Source organism: Chaetodon auriga, chromosome 18, assembly GCF_051107435.1.
Source record: "Chaetodon auriga isolate fChaAug3 chromosome 18, fChaAug3.hap1, whole genome shotgun sequence".
In the NCBI taxonomy this organism is placed as follows: Eukaryota; Metazoa; Chordata; class Actinopteri; order Chaetodontiformes; family Chaetodontidae; genus Chaetodon; species Chaetodon auriga.
Genome location: NC_135091.1, coordinates 10919868 through 10936542, shown reverse-complemented (window position 1 = coordinate 10936542; position 16675 = coordinate 10919868). Strand labels below are relative to the sequence as shown.

Below are 16675 nucleotides of genomic sequence, written 5' to 3'. Positions count from 1 at the left end.
GACATTTGTGTTTGGAGGGAAAATCCTGCTCAGCTCTTTGCAGCAACCTGCTACTTTCTGTGTGCGTAACCAGCCCAAAATACTCCCTGTCCCACTGACGCCCAGTTCAACCTGTTCTCTGCCCAAGTGATGCATTTACAACACTGTGCCCAAATCCTCCTCATCTCCCACTCTGCCAAGGAAACTTTGGCCTTCTGCGTCACGGCAGGCCGTTACTTCCACATCCAAATCCAACTCCAACACCGTCTGTTCTGACACACACAAGCTAACTCCTGTCTGCTCCTTGATCTCATCCTCTCACGGCTGCATAAGACTTACTTTCTTCACTCTAAGCTGTAAACAAGGAGATGACGTGTACTTTGGTTTAAACTCTTTTCAGATTTTTTTTTTTTCTTTTTTAGCAAAAGGAGTACCACAGTGATCTGTTGTTGGTCCTCTTTCATTTGTTGAAACTTTGCCATGTTCACCTCAGCTCCAACAATTACTGAGGCCTTCACTTGGCTGCAGTTAGCTTTAGCTAAGGTTCACTCTTAGCCTTGAGAACACAGGCTGTCCTTATGTGTAGAAAACGCTGCATAAATGCTCTCAGGAAACAGGAACAAGCTCTTGCAACACAGGCAGATACAACTGATTACTGTCTTAAATGCAGCTGTTGTCAACATCACGCAAAGTATCATCACATGGAGCTCAGATTCTCTGTTATGCAACAAAGTTCACCCAGTGAACCGTTTTATCCCTGTTTGTATGTCACTATTTTTCCAGGAAAAGTCATCTGAGCACACATGCTGTTGTGCTCAGATGACTTTTCCTGGTGGACACGGAATTGTACGGATATAGCTGAGTTGTCTTGATCAAGGGTAAATAAACAATCTGTTTCTACAGAGGCTATATTAGGATTAGAGGAAAACTGTAAAATAGGTTTAACTCAAAGAAGCAGTGCGTGGGATTGTCTTTACAAAAACAAATCTAACATACTGTATTTTTACTGCAGAATGATGTAGTCATGTTCAAATAACCAGACTTGAATGTTGGAAAAACTTTAACTAGAAATTTGAAATAATAATTACATCATCGAGAAAAAGCCTTTATGAACTAAACTTTACTAAACTTAACCCCCAGAAAAGCCTGAAGGCAAACTTCTCCCACAAATCACTCGTCACATTTCAGGTTCAGAACATTCAAGTAATTTATTCGGCACACTGCAGACAGCTTAATCTCAACATTAAAAATAGACAAGTGATCATCATTTTGGGTCAAATAGCTTTTAGTGTTTACTTTGACTCACTTTACTTTGGATTACCACAAGATTGGTTTCTTCATATTAAGAATATTAAGACTGCAGGGTTGTGAGGCCACCTTCAACATGTCACCTCAGCCTGTGTGGTGAGCAGGGCCTTCACATGAAGCGTAAGTACTGATGATTAAAACAAACAACAACACACAAGTCCAGCTATTACCTGGCATTCGCCTTCACCCTCTCTGGTGAGACAGGTTCTTAGATTTGTGATGTCCATGCAATCTGTCTAAGCAGTCAGATTTAAAACAATTTGTCTCGCCAAGGTAAACACACCATTTACGTACAGTAGCAACAAAACCTTCTCCTTATTGCTTGGAATGATTGACTGATAGTGGAGTGCAAAATACCATCCTAACCACAAACCTTAGGATGACTATGTACAGTATGTCTTGATTGATCACTAAAATACAACAACAGAAAGTTTTAATAGAAATTAACTATTAATTTGAAGTAATTAAAACTAAAAACACAGGAGATAAAAGATAAAAAAAAGAGGATGCTGTAACTGCATTGCATTGAGCTGAATGCAGTCTGGCAACATTGTACCATGGACCTGACTTTTGTTTCTGTCCAAATTTACACAGTGCACTTGATTCGTAGATTACCTGCAGTGAAAGGTTTAGCGTGTGGGCTTTTCATATCTAACCTGATAAAAGAAAGCAGCGGCAGCAGTAAGACATTTTGAAGGTTAATCCCTGCTTGCCTGCTGGAAGGATTGTACTGTGATTTCATTTAACATTCAGAGACGGTGGAGCCAACATGGCTGCCACTGAACACAGCGACGCTCCACCTGTGTTTCCTCTGACACTCATGCCTAATTCAGACACTAATAGTTCAATTAAAGCTGATTTTAACAACACAGCTACCAGCGCTAGTTTGGTTTTCACAGTGGAGGAGTGTTCGGTCCTGTCCATGAGGCCTGACACACACTGCATCCTTTGTCCAGGCTGATGACTAAACAGGAGAGGTGGAGGAGAGGAGGAAGAAGCCCTCATGATTTGACAGCGCCCCAGATGATGAGTCCAATAACAACAGCAGCTACAGCCAGCACTATCACCAGGATGCATATCTTCTTCCGGTGGCTCCGCTGAGGTGGGAGAAGCACAGAGAGTTTGTGTGTAAGAAACAAGTAGAAGATATCATCTGAATTTTAACAGATTTATTCACTGGTTGACGTGACTCACAGCTCAGATCACCTTGTGACTAAGCTTTTTCTTTTATTTTCAGCCTTACGCCTCTTTCTCTACGTCTGACGTACCAAAACGAACTGACTAAGACCTTTGTTACACAAGAAAGGTCCTTGTGCAGGAGGTGGAGGAGTCATCTGTGCGCACACACTGCCGCTTCAGAGACCCCTCGAGCAGCCGGTCTTGCTTAGATTTCTTCACTGGTCGACTTGTTACAAGCTAACTTGTCTAAGATATACACTGAATGCCTCTCTTCTCTTTCTCCTCCGTCCCATCGAGTTTTACCTGGTAGTCTGCAGCACGTGACAGCTGCTGTGTGGCTCTCGTGACATTCACATCAGCATTCTCCACGTTGGCTTCTATACTGTCTGCAGGACCCACAGAAAGCACAAACAGTGACCACGCAGCAGGGGCGAAGATGGGCAGAGCACATGTGACACAAATCAACAAACCCGCACTCAGGTTAAGGGTAAGGACAGCACAGAGGACACCATCTTCACATCTGTTTACTTATTAATTATCCTGAGAAAATCAATACCACTCTTGGATCTGTCAGTTCAACGTAAAGCACAGCCAGGTTAGCTTATCTTATCGTAGCGTAAACGCTGGAAACAGGTAAACATCTCCCCTGGCTCTGTACAAAGGTAGTAACATCTGACTCCCAGCACCTCCAAATTCATACGTTGCATCTTCTTTGTTTTTCGGACAGAGCCAAGCTAGTGTGTTTCCAATCTGAGCGCTAAACTAAGCTAACTAGCTGCTGGCTGTAGCTTCATATTTACTGTACAGACAATAGAGTGCTATCAAACTTCTCATCTAACTCCTGGTAAGAAAGAGCAATGGATTACTTCCCCAAACTTTGACCTATTCAATATAAGCATGTGAGTAACGCTGCCCTTAAATATTCTGATTCAAAAGAAAATTTTATCAAACTAAAAATGCTGTTTCACTGTGACTCATTCAGGAATTACTGCGGTTTTCTTCATTAATATGCAGACTTGTGTAGCCATGTGGTAATCGAAACACTCACCTATCATGTCTCCCTGCTCGTGGACCATCATCCCCAGGTCCTTGAAGATGTCATTGATGTCTGTGATGTCAGACTGAGTCAAGCAACACAAGGAGAGATGCATCGTGTGAAAGGGGCGCTCATGGCCAACACTTCAGGGTGAACACAAAAACACAGATATTTGATTCTACCTCCAACTGCCTGATGGCCGACTCCCTCTCCTGGATCAGCCTCAGGTCTTCTTCAGTTATGGCCTCAGTCTGAGCCTGCACCTGCGAATCACTGCGGGAACAAATGTAGATGAAATAATAATAGTAGTGGTAAAAACATAAATGATAATAGGAAGAAGAAGTGGACCTACTTAGGGAAAGGAGACACATTTGCAAAGCTGTCTTCAGGCTGTCCTCCCTGTTAAAGGAAATTAAGAGATTTAGATAAACATACTGTGCTTGTGTGCTACTTAAAATATACTGTAGAGTTCTTGACTATGACTACAGGTGAAGCAATGATTCAGCAAGACTGTAACACATCATTAAATATAAATAGAATCAGCAGCACAGCTCAGTGCCAAAAAGCAGTGACATAGAGCAAATAAAACCTGCGGCTTTCAGTTCCCCAACCAAGATATGTTTGTTACGTTACCAACCATTTAAAGCAGTTAAGGAACCGTCCCTTCTTATCAGCATGAACGCAGCAGATACAGATACTTCTCTGTGCGGGGAGATAAGCGGTGCGGGGACAGCGTTGCCAAGCCGCTATGCTCTCCTGAGGGAATCTGTGTCTAAAACAGTCACAATTAAAGGCGCTGTCTGTGGCACCGTAACGTGAGAGCTACATCTCCTGTAAACTCTCAGTTCAGATAAATATGAATACACAACTTAAGTAGAGCAACCAACAAGTAATCAGTAACTATAATATGGGTCAGATATGTTTGCAAATGCAGCCTATACATGGTTTCTTTTTGCTGATGCATCTGTAATAAAGCAAGATAAGCTCTGGATAAGATATGGAGTTGGTTGGCTGCTGTGGGGGATGTTGCTTACCTCTGCATCACCTCACAGATGTGAGTCAGCTAGCCTTGGTGACAGTGTTGGCTCTTTCTCTTTCTTACATATTTGCTAAAATCTAAATATGCCTGCTTCACGGTTTCTGGGTTGTTAATGAGAGGATCGGGGGGACCATGTGTTCATGTACTTTTGTATCATGTGACATCCTGTTTGTAAGTGGAGCTGTTATTTAATGAGTGAATATATTGTCTTCTTTGTTTGCATGGAAGTGTGTCTGATGGAAATCTTGAAGGTCAAAATATTGGAAGCACACACAATCCACCCTCTTTGATATGTCTGCCCCCACTTATCCAGCTATTGATGATATTGAAATGCATAAAACCTTAAATTTAAGCTTTATTTAGGATGTTTACATGCTTTCATGGTTGTTGTGATGTTTGTTTGATCTCACCCTGAGGGCTCTGCTCCCCTTACTGTTTTTCCAAACTTAGCGGTCATCAGTTTTGGTGGAATGTCCTAAATATTCTGCTTTGCTGAACGTTGCTTTCGACTACTTTTTACTTAAATCTACTTCTTTTATGTTAGAGCCACTTTTGATTGACTAAGCTTAAAGCAAAGTTTAAAAAATGTGAGACTAAAATGTGATTTTTCACCGATATGCAGGTTATTGGTCACCCACTAATGTATTATTTAATGACTTTCTATTTCACTGGTCTGCACCCTGACCTTGTGACCTAGCAGACACTGCAGGTTACTCACCGACACCCTGGAGCTGGCTCTCACTCTGGCCACAAACTCTCTCTCTTTGTCAGCTGCCTGCCGCTGGATCTTTTGGAAGCTGTTCAGAGCAGCGGAGAAATCATTCAACAGACGCTCTCGCTGTATCTTTCTCTGCCGCTAAAACACACACACAATGAAAATGTTAACAGAAAGCCCACAAAACTTCAAAGTGTGGTATGAAACCAGAGCGATATTACAAGCCTGATTCCCAAAAAGTCTGGACGCTTAACGCTTAACCCATTCCTTACACATTTACTCTTGTTTCTTAGGTTTTTGAGACTCAACCTCATGCACACTGCATCAACATTAAGAATCAGGGGGAGACATTCCCCTTTATTATCACACAACATGCACTGGACACTGCACACGAAGGTGAAATTCGTCCTCCGCATTTCTCCCATCCTGGTCGTCCTTCCTCCACGGCAGACCAGGAGCGGTGGGCTGCCATCCAAGCGGCGCCCGGGGACCCAATTGCGTTATGTCACCATTGGTCAGGTGGTGATCTTCTTGCATGTTTTTAGTGGGGGTATGTTTTACGGAGGATACCCCAGGTGAACACGGGGAGAACATGCAAACTCCACACAGAAAGGCCCTCCTCGAGCAGCAGGCACCGAAGCATGGTGGAGGACACACCCAGTGCCCGCAGCGAGATTCGAACCCGGGACCTTCTTGCTGTGAGGCGACAGTGTTGCCACTGTGCCACCGTGCCATTAAGAGAAATGCAAAGCCTGACAGGCTTGCTGGTACCTAGTTATAGTAACTAAGCTATGACTGGATGTTTAGTGAAGGGTCAGGATATAGGGATTTCACCCTCTGAAATCCATAATATCATCAAAAGATTCAGAGAATCTGACGAAGACTCTTAACAAAAGGGGCAAGGCCAAAAACCAACATCCCTCAGGCGGCACTGCATTAAATCCTGACAAGATCATGTAAAGGATATCACTACATGGGCTCAGGAACACTTTGAAAAACTTGTCAAAAAGTAGTTTGTCACTGCATCTCTAAATGCAGAAGTTACAAAACGAAAGTTAAGACTCTACCACGCAAAGTGAAAGTCATATAAGCACAAGATCCTGAAACAAACGCTGCCAACTCATCTAAGATGTTCTGACACAAAGTGGAAAAGTGTGCTGTGGTCTGATGACTCCACATTTCAGGTTGTTTTTGGAAAATATGGAAGTAGCATCCTCTGTACTAAAGAGGAACAGGACAACAAGTACTGCCATCCATCCATGTCAGGGACATCCCTGCTTATTCCAATGAGACAATACCAAGTCATTTTCTGCACGTACTAAACGTCCAGACGTGTCTCCCACTGAAAATGTGTGGTGCATTATGAAGAGCAAAATACGACAGTGGAGACCCCGAAGAGTTGAGCGACTGAAGTCGTATATCAAGCAAGAATGGGAAAGAATTTCACTTTAAAACTTCAACAATTAGTGTCGTCAGTTCTCAAACACTTCTGCTGCTGAGAGAAAAGGTGATGTAACACAGTGGTAAACATGACCCTGTCCCCACTTTTTTGAAACACGTTGCAGGTTTGAACATTAAACACAGCGTCCCAACTTTTGGAATCAGGGTTGCAACGAGGAGGGAAGAAATGAAAAGGTGTGTACCTGATCGGGGCTGACAGGAAGTGCACTGAATGCCTTCATCAGTCTGTCAGTCTCCTTAGCTAGCTGGTTGCCTTGCTGCTGTTTCTGTTGCCTGGTGACCAAAGACAAATATTTTCATATTTTGTGAAAGTAGAGAAATACTGGCCAGACATTAAGAAAACAGACTGCTGAGGGGAGCAGTGGTAGAGAGCCAGGTTATATAAAAAAGTGTGTTGAGTTGCAAATTGCAGCATTTGGCTGTATCACATACAAAATGCAGTATCAGTATCAGCCCAGTATCATTTTTCATGACTAATCAAAGTTGTCTGGAACAGCTCTCAGACAGGCATAGTTCAACAGTCTAACCATTACTCCACCTGTGTTTCTACTATGATGTTCACCATAATAGCAGCTATGCAAACCCGACCAAAGCCCCATCACTCACAGCGTCTGTCGTAACTGGCTGCTGTCCTGCTCTGTTCCCAGCAGAGACACTGCCCTCTGCAGCTCAGAGGCTGGTGAGGAGGAAAGGCATAGTTTATCTGGACTGAAGCATCTCCACGTGTTTGCCACGGTTCATACACATATTCACATTCAAGTGGGTGTAAAGTGAGTGTTACTGCTGATGAGGTGGACTTCTGAGTGCATGTGTGTGTGGTGTGTGTATTACTCAGCAGCGTCAGCTTCTGGATGTTGGAGCTGATGTTGTTAACCAAAGCACTGGGCTCCTCTTGAATCCCAGCATGGTAGGCCATGATGCAGAGCTGTGAGGACACACAACAACACAGTCTTCATTAAATCGTGACTCGGACAGAGAAGACATTACCATCCTTACTGCGAGGATCGCCTGCAATTTAAGTGCCTTTGCTTTGCAAGTATTTAAGCCATTATTGAGGCAATAAAGTTGGGAAACATGACATGTTCAGGTTTCACTATGGACATCTAAAGAACACCAAAAATGTCTGTTGTTTTAACTGAGTTAGCTAAAGGTAATGGATAATGGTTTAAACAGACAGATAAAAAGTCATTTATCAATAGTTGATATAATTAGTTAGGTTAAATGTAATGGACAAACTGCTGAAATAATTAGCTAAACATAACAGGTAAACTGTTGAAATAGCAGTTAGCTAAACACAATGAATAAACTGTTTACAACGAATTCAAAAACGATTGAAAAAAAATCCCTAAAAATAATGGATAAACTGTTACAGTGGGCTAATTGTAAGGGGCAAATTTAAATAATTAAGTTATCTTAGCAACTGTAAAACCTAATGGATAAACTGTTGAAACAATTAGCTAAAAATAATGGCTGAACAGCTGAGCTAAACTGACTAAAGATGCTACAAATAATTAGTAAGCTAGCTAAATGTAATGAATAAACTGTTGCAGTTGGCTAAAAGCAATGGATAAACAGGTGAAATAATTAGCAAAATTTCATGAATAAGCTGTTATAGTTGGCTAATCTTAAGGGAGAAACTTGAAATAATTAAGTTAGCTTAGCTAACGTTAAAATATGAGGGATAAACCGTTTGAAGAATTAGCAGATTAGCATAATTAGCTAAAAACAATGGATAAACAATAAAGCTAAACTGACTTAAGATGCTACAAATAATTATTTAGCTAGCTAAACGTAATGAAAACACGAAGTCTAGTTGACTAATTACGATGGATAAACTGTTGGAATAATCAGCTACAAGTAAAAAATGGCTGAAAGGTCCATTTTCTGATACTCCAGGTGGTAACATTAGGTTCGTTAAATGCGAACAGAAACTTGACTAAATTAAACCCTGAAGAATCAATTGCATGAAAACTCATTGTAATAATATTTACCTAACACTAACCCTAATTATATGGTAACATCCCCTTTAAATGAACTTGACATGATCACATCTAGAACATGATATTGCGGTCAGTGAAGGGATATTTGAGCTCGTCGGACAGACTTAGGGAAACCACAGGCCCAAACCATTAAAACAGCCCCTTGTACACCTTAAGTCACCAACACATATACGTTGTCAGTCTGCTTAAAAGTTCATTTAACATGTCATTTGTAATGCATTTCCTAGTGCATCACTGGCTGTTATTTGCTGTAAACAGAGCCCAGCAGGGTTGGGTCCGGACTGTGCTGCAGCGTAGTCAAGCAGACTTCCTGAACTGTTCCTCCAGAGGACTGAAACCATCGCCGGCATGCAAATAACATCTGCTAAGACACTCTCGACGCCATCCAGCCCTGTTATTGCCATGGGCGGGAGTAATGTTGATGCTTTTTATTTCACTAAAATCAAACACAGAATCGTGCTTTCTGCTGTCATTAAACTTTAATTAACCACCCTCCCTTGTCGGTTTGCTAACGCGTATTAGTCCCTTTACTGCCAGCGAGATAAATGCGGAAATAACAAGTTTTCCAGAGGACTGCACAAAATGATCACCACGTACTCATGAGCCACTATTTATAATTTTATGTGAACTTTATTGCGCTGTTGACTCTAACATGCAGAAGTCATTAAGTCACAATCAAGACGCAGCTCCATTTGAGGAGTTTTCCCTCTCGTCTGACGGAGAACAAACCATTTTAATCTACGTGTCCCTAAACATGAAACCGCATCATTAGATAGTATTCATCACGGTATTTCGTCTGTGTTGTCAATCCTTCCTAAATGTTCAGTTTGGTTGTGTAAAACTTTCCACTTTACCTTTCTTGTGACTCGCAGCCGCGGTGTACTTCCGGACTCTCCGCGTGCCACTCCCCCGTCACATGATATGACACTGCAGGCCAAATCACTGCTGACCCACGTGACAGGAAGAGCTGAATGAGACAAAAATGAACTGAAATATCAGAACAAGAAATCTAATTAAATATGTTAAATATGTCTAGTTTCATATGTTGATTTGATAAAAGTAAAAGTTTGACTTCAAGAATGAAAAGTGAAAATCACTAATTCTCCAGAAAAAAAGGTCCCTTTCAGTGTTGTAGTTTCTGGATATTAGCCTTTTAATGTGTACTTTGCATTTCACTTGTATAGATGTTTAAGGTTGTGCTAATTTTAATTCTACTGTACATCAAGAGCAACTTCAGCAGGCTTACAAGTTGTAAAAAATATATATATAAATCAACAGTTAATAATGACTAAAGATGGTAAATTGATAGTGAACAACTACAAAAAGTAGAAACAACTACTTTCCCAAACAGATCATGTGGAATATTTGCATGTTGCACAAAAGCAAGGTCATACATTTTGATCATAAGTGACGCATCACTCCAACCATTTTGTGATGCATAACACAAAATGATGTTGAATGAACGTTTGCGTCTCCCCTCAGTGCTGCAGAGCTGAGCCAGGATTTAAAGAGTTCCTCTACCTTAAGCATCTGCTGCAGCTCAAAGAGAGTTAATTTCACTTTTACTGCATGTGTGCAGACTTTGACAGTCAAAGTCAGACATATTTGTCTGGTCATGGTTCCCCAAGGACAGTTTTTTATATTGAACACATGATGTGTCATTGTTAAGATACAGACTGAGCCATCAGTAGTTTTATAATGCCAAATCTTATTGTGGGGAGGTGACATGTTTAACACGTCAGTACAAAATAACTTCAAAAGACCCAGCGTGAGAATAATCTCAACAGAAGATTAAAGTTTTCCCAACATCAAATGCAGACAGTTGACACTACAAGACAAGTTTTGCAGCAACCCGAGCAGTCCAGTGAAATCTCTAATTACAGACAATTCCTCAGGGTTTGCAGTTCTGCAGTCACACTCTTATTAGTGCAGGGAAAACACGTCCTCCTCATTACTCTCCCTCATTAAAGACAAAGTTCACATTAATGCAGTGCGCTCATGTCTTCTAGTGAACACTAAGTTGAAAGCGCCTGACCTCTAGGCATCTTGATTTATAATTAATGTCCGTCTCACAGTGTTTCTGTCCTCCAGCAAAACTTTGGATGTCAGTGTGAAAACCTGCTGTAAAAGTTGTGCATCTGGTGATATCAGATGAGCAGGGAAGTTCCCAAAATCTGCTTCAGGATTATTTTAGATGGTTGAAAATATTCAAACAATGCTGAAGCTTTAAGCAACGATAAGCTAATAATGGAATAGTGATACATTGGTGACAGTAGTAAGTAATAAGGAAGAAATGATTATTGATTGGTTGTAGCATTATAGCAAAACAATTATTTGGGTATTATTAGTTTGGTCATACTTGGTACCTGCAGTAGACTTGCCAAACCTGCACCCACAACACCCATAAGCTGGTTTGCCAACACACAGACACCTTATTCACACACAAAAATATATCTAAAAGTACAAAATATGAGTGTGCTGCTCTTTCAAAAAGAATGGGCACGAACAATCCTCAGTTACTTCCTCAGGAGGCTTGTACAGCAGTTCCAATCACTGAGTCATTCCAAATATCACTCGCTCACAACAGAATTACTCTCCCGGTCTTAGTAATCATATCTAATGACTAAAGACTTCTGCATCTGCTTCGTTATAAGTTCTCTTTCAAATCAACGATCTTAAGATATGAGTGGAAAGCACAACTCAGATTTGACCACAATGTAGCACAGCGACTGTTAAGGACAGTAAATTGTTTTGAGTTGTTTGTTTGTTGTTTTCTGCTCTTCTAAAGTGATTCTGCTGTGAAATCGTTTTAGTTGCAAACCGAAAGTTACGGCAGAAAACCGGAAGTACAAAAACGGGCACTCGGCAGATCGTTTTTTGAGTGTTTTCCACAACTTTCTCCGTCATCTTACATGCCTATTAAGACGCATTGTCTGTAAGTATGTGTTCTTGAGGTCTATATTGATGCTGAGAATGTATTATTTTACGAGTTACGGCCGAAATTTACATGTTTATTCTGTAATGCATTGTGTTGCAGTTTCACACTGTGGTTCAGTAAAGGATCCAAAACAAGTTCCGGCTTCAACTGGCTTTATTGAATCCTGTGTTTAGCTGACTGGGTAACCGCTGGTGAGACCAGTACAGCGACCATACAGTCAAGCCGTAGACTCACAAGTTCACAGGTTGTTTGAAAAAATAACCTGTGCAAGTAATATGTGTGCATGGCATAGGTCTGTTTTTATCTGCTGTTCTGTGTAGACCCAGCAGATGTTTGCACATTGAGGTTCTGACAGGTTAATCACACAGCTACTGTTGCAAACTCCAGTTCTTGGTTATTTAAACTTTCACACACATCTGTTCAGAGTTAGTTTGGTTACCAAAGGCTTGCCCAGATCGCAGTTGCTGCGTGCCTTCAGTTGGGATTGCTTAGATAAAATTAATGTCAAAAAGCAGTGGTGGAAGAAGGACTCTGATCCAGAAATAGTCTAAAAATACTCCATTACAAGTAAAAAGTCGAAGCAAAATGTGCTTGATATATCATAACTAAAAGTACTCATTATACAGATTGACCCCTTTAATAGTGTTGTAATATCAGAGAATATTATATTATTCTGTCTTTATCACTAACAAATACATGCAGAAACATTTTAATGTTGTTGCTCTTCAATGTGGAGCCAATTTTCTATACTTTAAAAACTACTGGGTAGATTAGTAGTACTGCATCATATCATATAAGCATATGTTTTTTATGTAAAAGTACAAGTGTTAAATGAATGTAGTCGAGTAAAAAGTACAATATTTCCTCTGAAATGAGTGGAAGGAGTTCGAAAGTAGCACAAAATTACAATTATGCCAACGTTGTAGTTAAGTGCAGTACTTATTGTACTTTCACCACTACCATGTCACCTGTCACTGAAGCCTCACCAGCTCGCCCGCACGCGGTTCAAATATTTGTGTGTTAACTAGAGCATACAATGTTGAAATTCACATGGCAAATGTGATTGTGAGCCGGCTGCACTCGCCCTGTCATGAGTTTCCAGGTTCAACGTGATGCCAGATCCTTATCTTGGTCTATCAACTGTGGGAGCATGAAAATCTGCACACCTCTATCAGAAAACTAAATGTCAGCCACTGAATCATGGTGAAATTCTGCTAGTTGAGTCGATTGATTGCTGTTTTATATATATAAGTTCTGTTTGTTTCTGTGTATCTGTCCAGTGTTGAGCTCTATCAGCACACATTATCTTATCTGTCTGTGATTGAGGGTCCACTGGAGGGTCACATGGTGAGTGTGTGTCAGTGTTTGCTTGTTGGGTCAGAAGGTATCAATGTAAACAGAGACATACATAAACCTTGCTTTTAGGTGACGACTCTCAGTCCAGTGCAGGCGCTCTTGACTCCATCTCACTCTGCAGTCCCGGCTCTTCAGTCATGCTGCGTCCCACCGTCCTTGGCCTCCTCTTGGCTTGTGCAGTGTCTCTCGGCAGCTCTGCAGTCATTCTAGAAAATGGCGCACCCATCCTGTGGGCGCAAACAGCCGCACAAGTGACTGACCTGCCGATACAGAATGGCATCTTGAATCCCGACCCCTGGAACTTCCTTCATCGCATGAGCCTTTACCGCCTGATGATAGCTGCTACAGACCCGTTTATGGGCTCCATGGGGACAGGTGCCACAGATAGTCCAATGTGGGGAATGCCACTGCAGCTTGGATGGATGCTAACTTCAGGTAAGATGCTTTACATTTGTGTTCTTGCAAAAGTTTATCGTGAATCCAGTTACCTTATAATATTATAAGGCCAGCAGTTACTAAACAACTGAGACACAGACTGATGGCGTTATGTACAATGTTTTGATTCTGCAGGTCGTCTCGCTGACCCAACTGGTACCACAACCTGTGGTCTGCAAACAGGAGACACTATGTGCATTTCTACTGAGAGTTGGTGGGCCTGTAAGTAAACACACACACACACACACTCTCTCTCTCTCTCTCTCTCTCTCTCTCTCTCTCTCTCTCTCTCTCTCTCTCTCTCTCTCTCTCTCTCTCACACACACACACACACACACACACACAAATACAAAGAAAACTCTGAACAATAAAGCACTATCAAACCCACTTCGTCCCCAGGTGAGAACTACTTCGTCTCTGTGCTGCCCTTCCTGTCTGCCGCACAACAGGGCTTCATGGGACCAGACGTTCAGGTACTTGTGTAGTTGGACATCTCAACCTGAAAGTGAGACAGGTGAAAGACAAGACAGACATGCTCGCAGCCTGTGAAGCTGCACTTACCGGCACAGTGGCGCTTTCGGATAAACGCTAACATCCACATGCTAAATGCTCACAGTGACAGCGCAAACATGCTGACAAACTAACAAATGTGAAGCCTGTTAACTGTTATGGTTTGGTGCTGATGAGGATGACTGTAATGATGATTGATATGATTATTAGGTCCAGATGCAGGTGCCTGAAGGTGTAGCAGACTATTGCACCACATATGCTGACTGTGCAACTACCTACCCTGATGTCATGTCTAAGTGGGATGCCTTCTTTCAGGTACGTGCAGAACACACACACACACACACACACACACACACACACACACACACACACAAACAAATCCACATACACATTACTGATTTTAATATAGCAATAAACCGCTGGGCAATGTTTCATCTATTAACCCTTTTGAATAAGTGCTTGTCACAAACTCGGGGTTTGGAGTTTTGAAAATGGGGCCATACACAGTGTCAGGCAGGGAGAGTCTGGAAGTCAAGATGTCTCAGCCTCTGCTGTTTCTATTTTAATCTGTCTCTACTGCAACATTTTGGAGGTGCATAGCAAATCACTGAAATACCTCCGTAATGTTCTGTTATGTGCTATTTAAGGGTCTGAAGTCTGCAGCTGAGTCTCCCCTCCCTGAAAATGAGAAGAAAGACGCTCTCCTCGGTCTCTACTGGGTCGCCCAAATGGCTTCAACTTATGCCTCTGGTGCATGCAACAGCAAGTAATCAACCTATCTGTCTATCTATGAAATCTGCCAACCAGCACCTCTAAAACTCACTCACATCATCATTTTGCATCATCGCTGTGGGCTGCCCAGCGGTAATCTTTGCATCTAAATGTAGAGCACTGCATTGTGGGATTGTTAGCACAAAGTAGTGTGTATGGACATTTCTATTTTGATCAAGTGTAGAATTTATGAGGGTGCTATACAGTGGATAAATGTACACATTCATAAATCAAATGGCAATGGAGCAGCTGTTGAATGTTGAACTATTCCTTTAGCGTGTCTCATCTCTGCTTCTCCCTTCCTTCAGGCAGAGCCACTACTCCGACAAAGAGGTGTCATTTGCCAACAGCTGGCTGAACTCAGCAGAGTACGTTTCAGCATCACATTTCCATTCCAACCTGGAAAAATCTGCCATGTTCATGACTCCCCTGCCTGGCCGAATTTTACAGGCACGTACCCACAGCTCCATCAGTCCACTCATTTCATTTTCTAGTTTCACAGCCTGTGTAAATGTCTCATGGTTGTTCTGACTGTCGCACCTGTACATCCAGGCGGACGACAACGCGCCTAACATTTCCGATATGAGTCAGGAGGAGAACCACACACTGAGTATCTTCTCCTGGATGACCAACATTGACACTCTGCTGCGTAGGGCACACACACACACACACACACACACACACACAAGAATCATAATATAACGTTTTCACTGAATGGACGAGCTTTTATTGATGATCATGACCATGTCATCCACCAGGTGGGACGTTGGTGCGTCTGTGGAAACAAGCCATGTGTTCAGTGACCACGAGAGAGAAAGGCAGAGAGATGCTGGAGCAGCTTCTGCTCAATCCCAGCTTCGCCACAAGCTCTTTCATGTCCATTGTGACTGGAATGACGACGAGCTGCTGAGCAACTCACACAGGATTACTTTTGTATTACTCACAGGGAGGATCCACTGAGAGAAGACACTTGAAACACAAGAAGCCATTTCGCTTCTCCACAGTTTCACTCTCTTGTGAATATGTGTCTCCCAATAAACTGTCAACAAACCCTCATTTTACTGTCTTTATTATCCTTTTCTTAAAGATGCTGAGCTTTAATCAGTAATATTTATCACAGAGGTTTGTTTGCACTGAACATCTTAAATCTTATAGCTGCCATCAACCAGGAGGTTCTTATAGATTTTATCTCAGGACAACTGCTGGGTGTCACAGTGTGTAGGACAGGTGGCAGTAGGGGAGTGTAACTGAATATATTTACTCACTTTTTAGCTACTTTTATTCTATTTGAGGATTTCCACCACATTTCTGAGGTAAAATGTACTTTTTAATTTATCTGACAGCTGTTTTTATCAGTTAGCTACAAAATAAGTGATTTGTTTCTAAAATTTGATGCAATGTTATAAACTACTCAACAGTATATAAAGTATTTTAAATATTTCTTGTACATTTATGCATCAGCTATGAGGATCCAATCATATGATCTACATAAGAATATTCAGATAGGGTCCATTCTGCATATTACGTAATACTTCCACCTTTGATGCTGAAGTGCATTTAACAGATAATCCTGTTATATTTGTGCTTGAGTAGGACTTTGAAAGTATTTCGAGAGTATTTTTACACTGCAGCACTGCTATTTTTACTTAAGTAAAAGATCTGAATACTTCCATCATTCCATCAGATGGGTTTAAAGGTTTATCAGATTTATTGTGAAGACAGTCACTCAACTAACATATCCTCATGTACTGTAGCACCATATGATTCACATGAAATCCTGTCAGCCTGAGCTTTACTCCAGTTCAACAGTGCACCCTAGTGGTAATTTGATGTAAGTACTTTCCAGTCATGAGACGTTTAAGCACAAAGAATGTAACATGTCCAGTAATCGGATGAACATTTGAAGTAATACATATAAAAGGATGAATGAAATGTATTCTTTGAAAAG

At 41.5% G+C, this 16675-nt stretch overlaps 2 protein-coding genes across 4 annotated transcripts; one reads left to right on the top strand and one right to left on the bottom strand.

The window, feature by feature from the left end:
• Window positions 1-1173: 1173 nt before the first annotated feature.
• stx7l (syntaxin 7-like) lies at window positions 1174-9629 on the bottom strand. The gene is made up of 10 exons (XM_076756874.1): window positions 9572-9629; window positions 7549-7642; window positions 7324-7393; window positions 6900-6990; window positions 5260-5397; window positions 3855-3901; window positions 3685-3775; window positions 3515-3587; window positions 2770-2852; window positions 1174-2384 (listed from the first exon to the last, which is right to left on the bottom strand). The coding sequence occupies exons 2-10, from the start codon at window positions 7631-7633 to the stop codon at window positions 2289-2291; spliced, it is 774 nt and encodes a 257-aa protein (XP_076612989.1). The 5' UTR covers window positions 7634-7642; window positions 9572-9629; the 3' UTR covers window positions 1174-2288.
• A 1796-nt stretch (window positions 9630-11425) lies between these two features.
• On the top strand, window positions 11426-15783 carry leg1.1 (liver-enriched gene 1, tandem duplicate 1). Of its 3 annotated transcripts, none has more exons than XM_076756495.1 (9): window positions 11426-11652; window positions 13081-13446; window positions 13582-13668; window positions 13846-13919; window positions 14167-14271; window positions 14604-14722; window positions 15036-15177; window positions 15280-15376; window positions 15486-15783. In XM_076756495.1, the coding sequence occupies exons 2-9, from the start codon at window positions 13149-13151 to the stop codon at window positions 15635-15637; spliced, it is 1074 nt and encodes a 357-aa protein (XP_076612610.1). In that variant the 5' UTR covers window positions 11426-11652; window positions 13081-13148; the 3' UTR covers window positions 15638-15783. The 3 variants fall into 3 exon arrangements, with proteins under 3 accessions (XP_076612610.1, XP_076612609.1, XP_076612611.1); XM_076756494.1 differs by having other exon boundaries at window positions 11563-11652; window positions 13133-13446; XM_076756496.1 differs by lacking the exon at window positions 11426-11652 and adding an exon at window positions 12951-13002 and having other exon boundaries at window positions 13133-13446.
• Window positions 15784-16675: the final 892 nt, after the last annotated feature.

Excerpts from the sequence above, each read along its gene's own strand:
- stx7l (XM_076756874.1), bottom strand. The coding sequence starts at position 7,633 with ATGGCCTACCATGCTGGGATTCAAGAGGAGCCCAGTGCTTTGGTTAAC. Across the intron at positions 3,588-3,684 it reads CGGCCATCAGGCAGTTGGAG|TCTGACATCACAGACATCAA; the intron begins GTAGAATCAAAT and ends TGCTTGACTCAG. Across the intron at positions 2,385-2,769 it reads CACGTGCTGCAGACTACCAG|CGGAGCCACCGGAAGAAGAT; the intron begins GTAAAACTCGAT and ends CTCCCACCTCAG.
- leg1.1 (XM_076756494.1), top strand. The coding sequence starts at position 11,630 with ATGCCTATTAAGACGCATTGTCT. Across the intron at positions 13,447-13,581 it reads TGGATGGATGCTAACTTCAG|GTCGTCTCGCTGACCCAACT; the intron begins GTAAGATGCTTT and ends TTGATTCTGCAG. Across the intron at positions 13,669-13,845 it reads TACTGAGAGTTGGTGGGCCT|GTGAGAACTACTTCGTCTCT; the intron begins GTAAGTAAACAC and ends CTTCGTCCCCAG.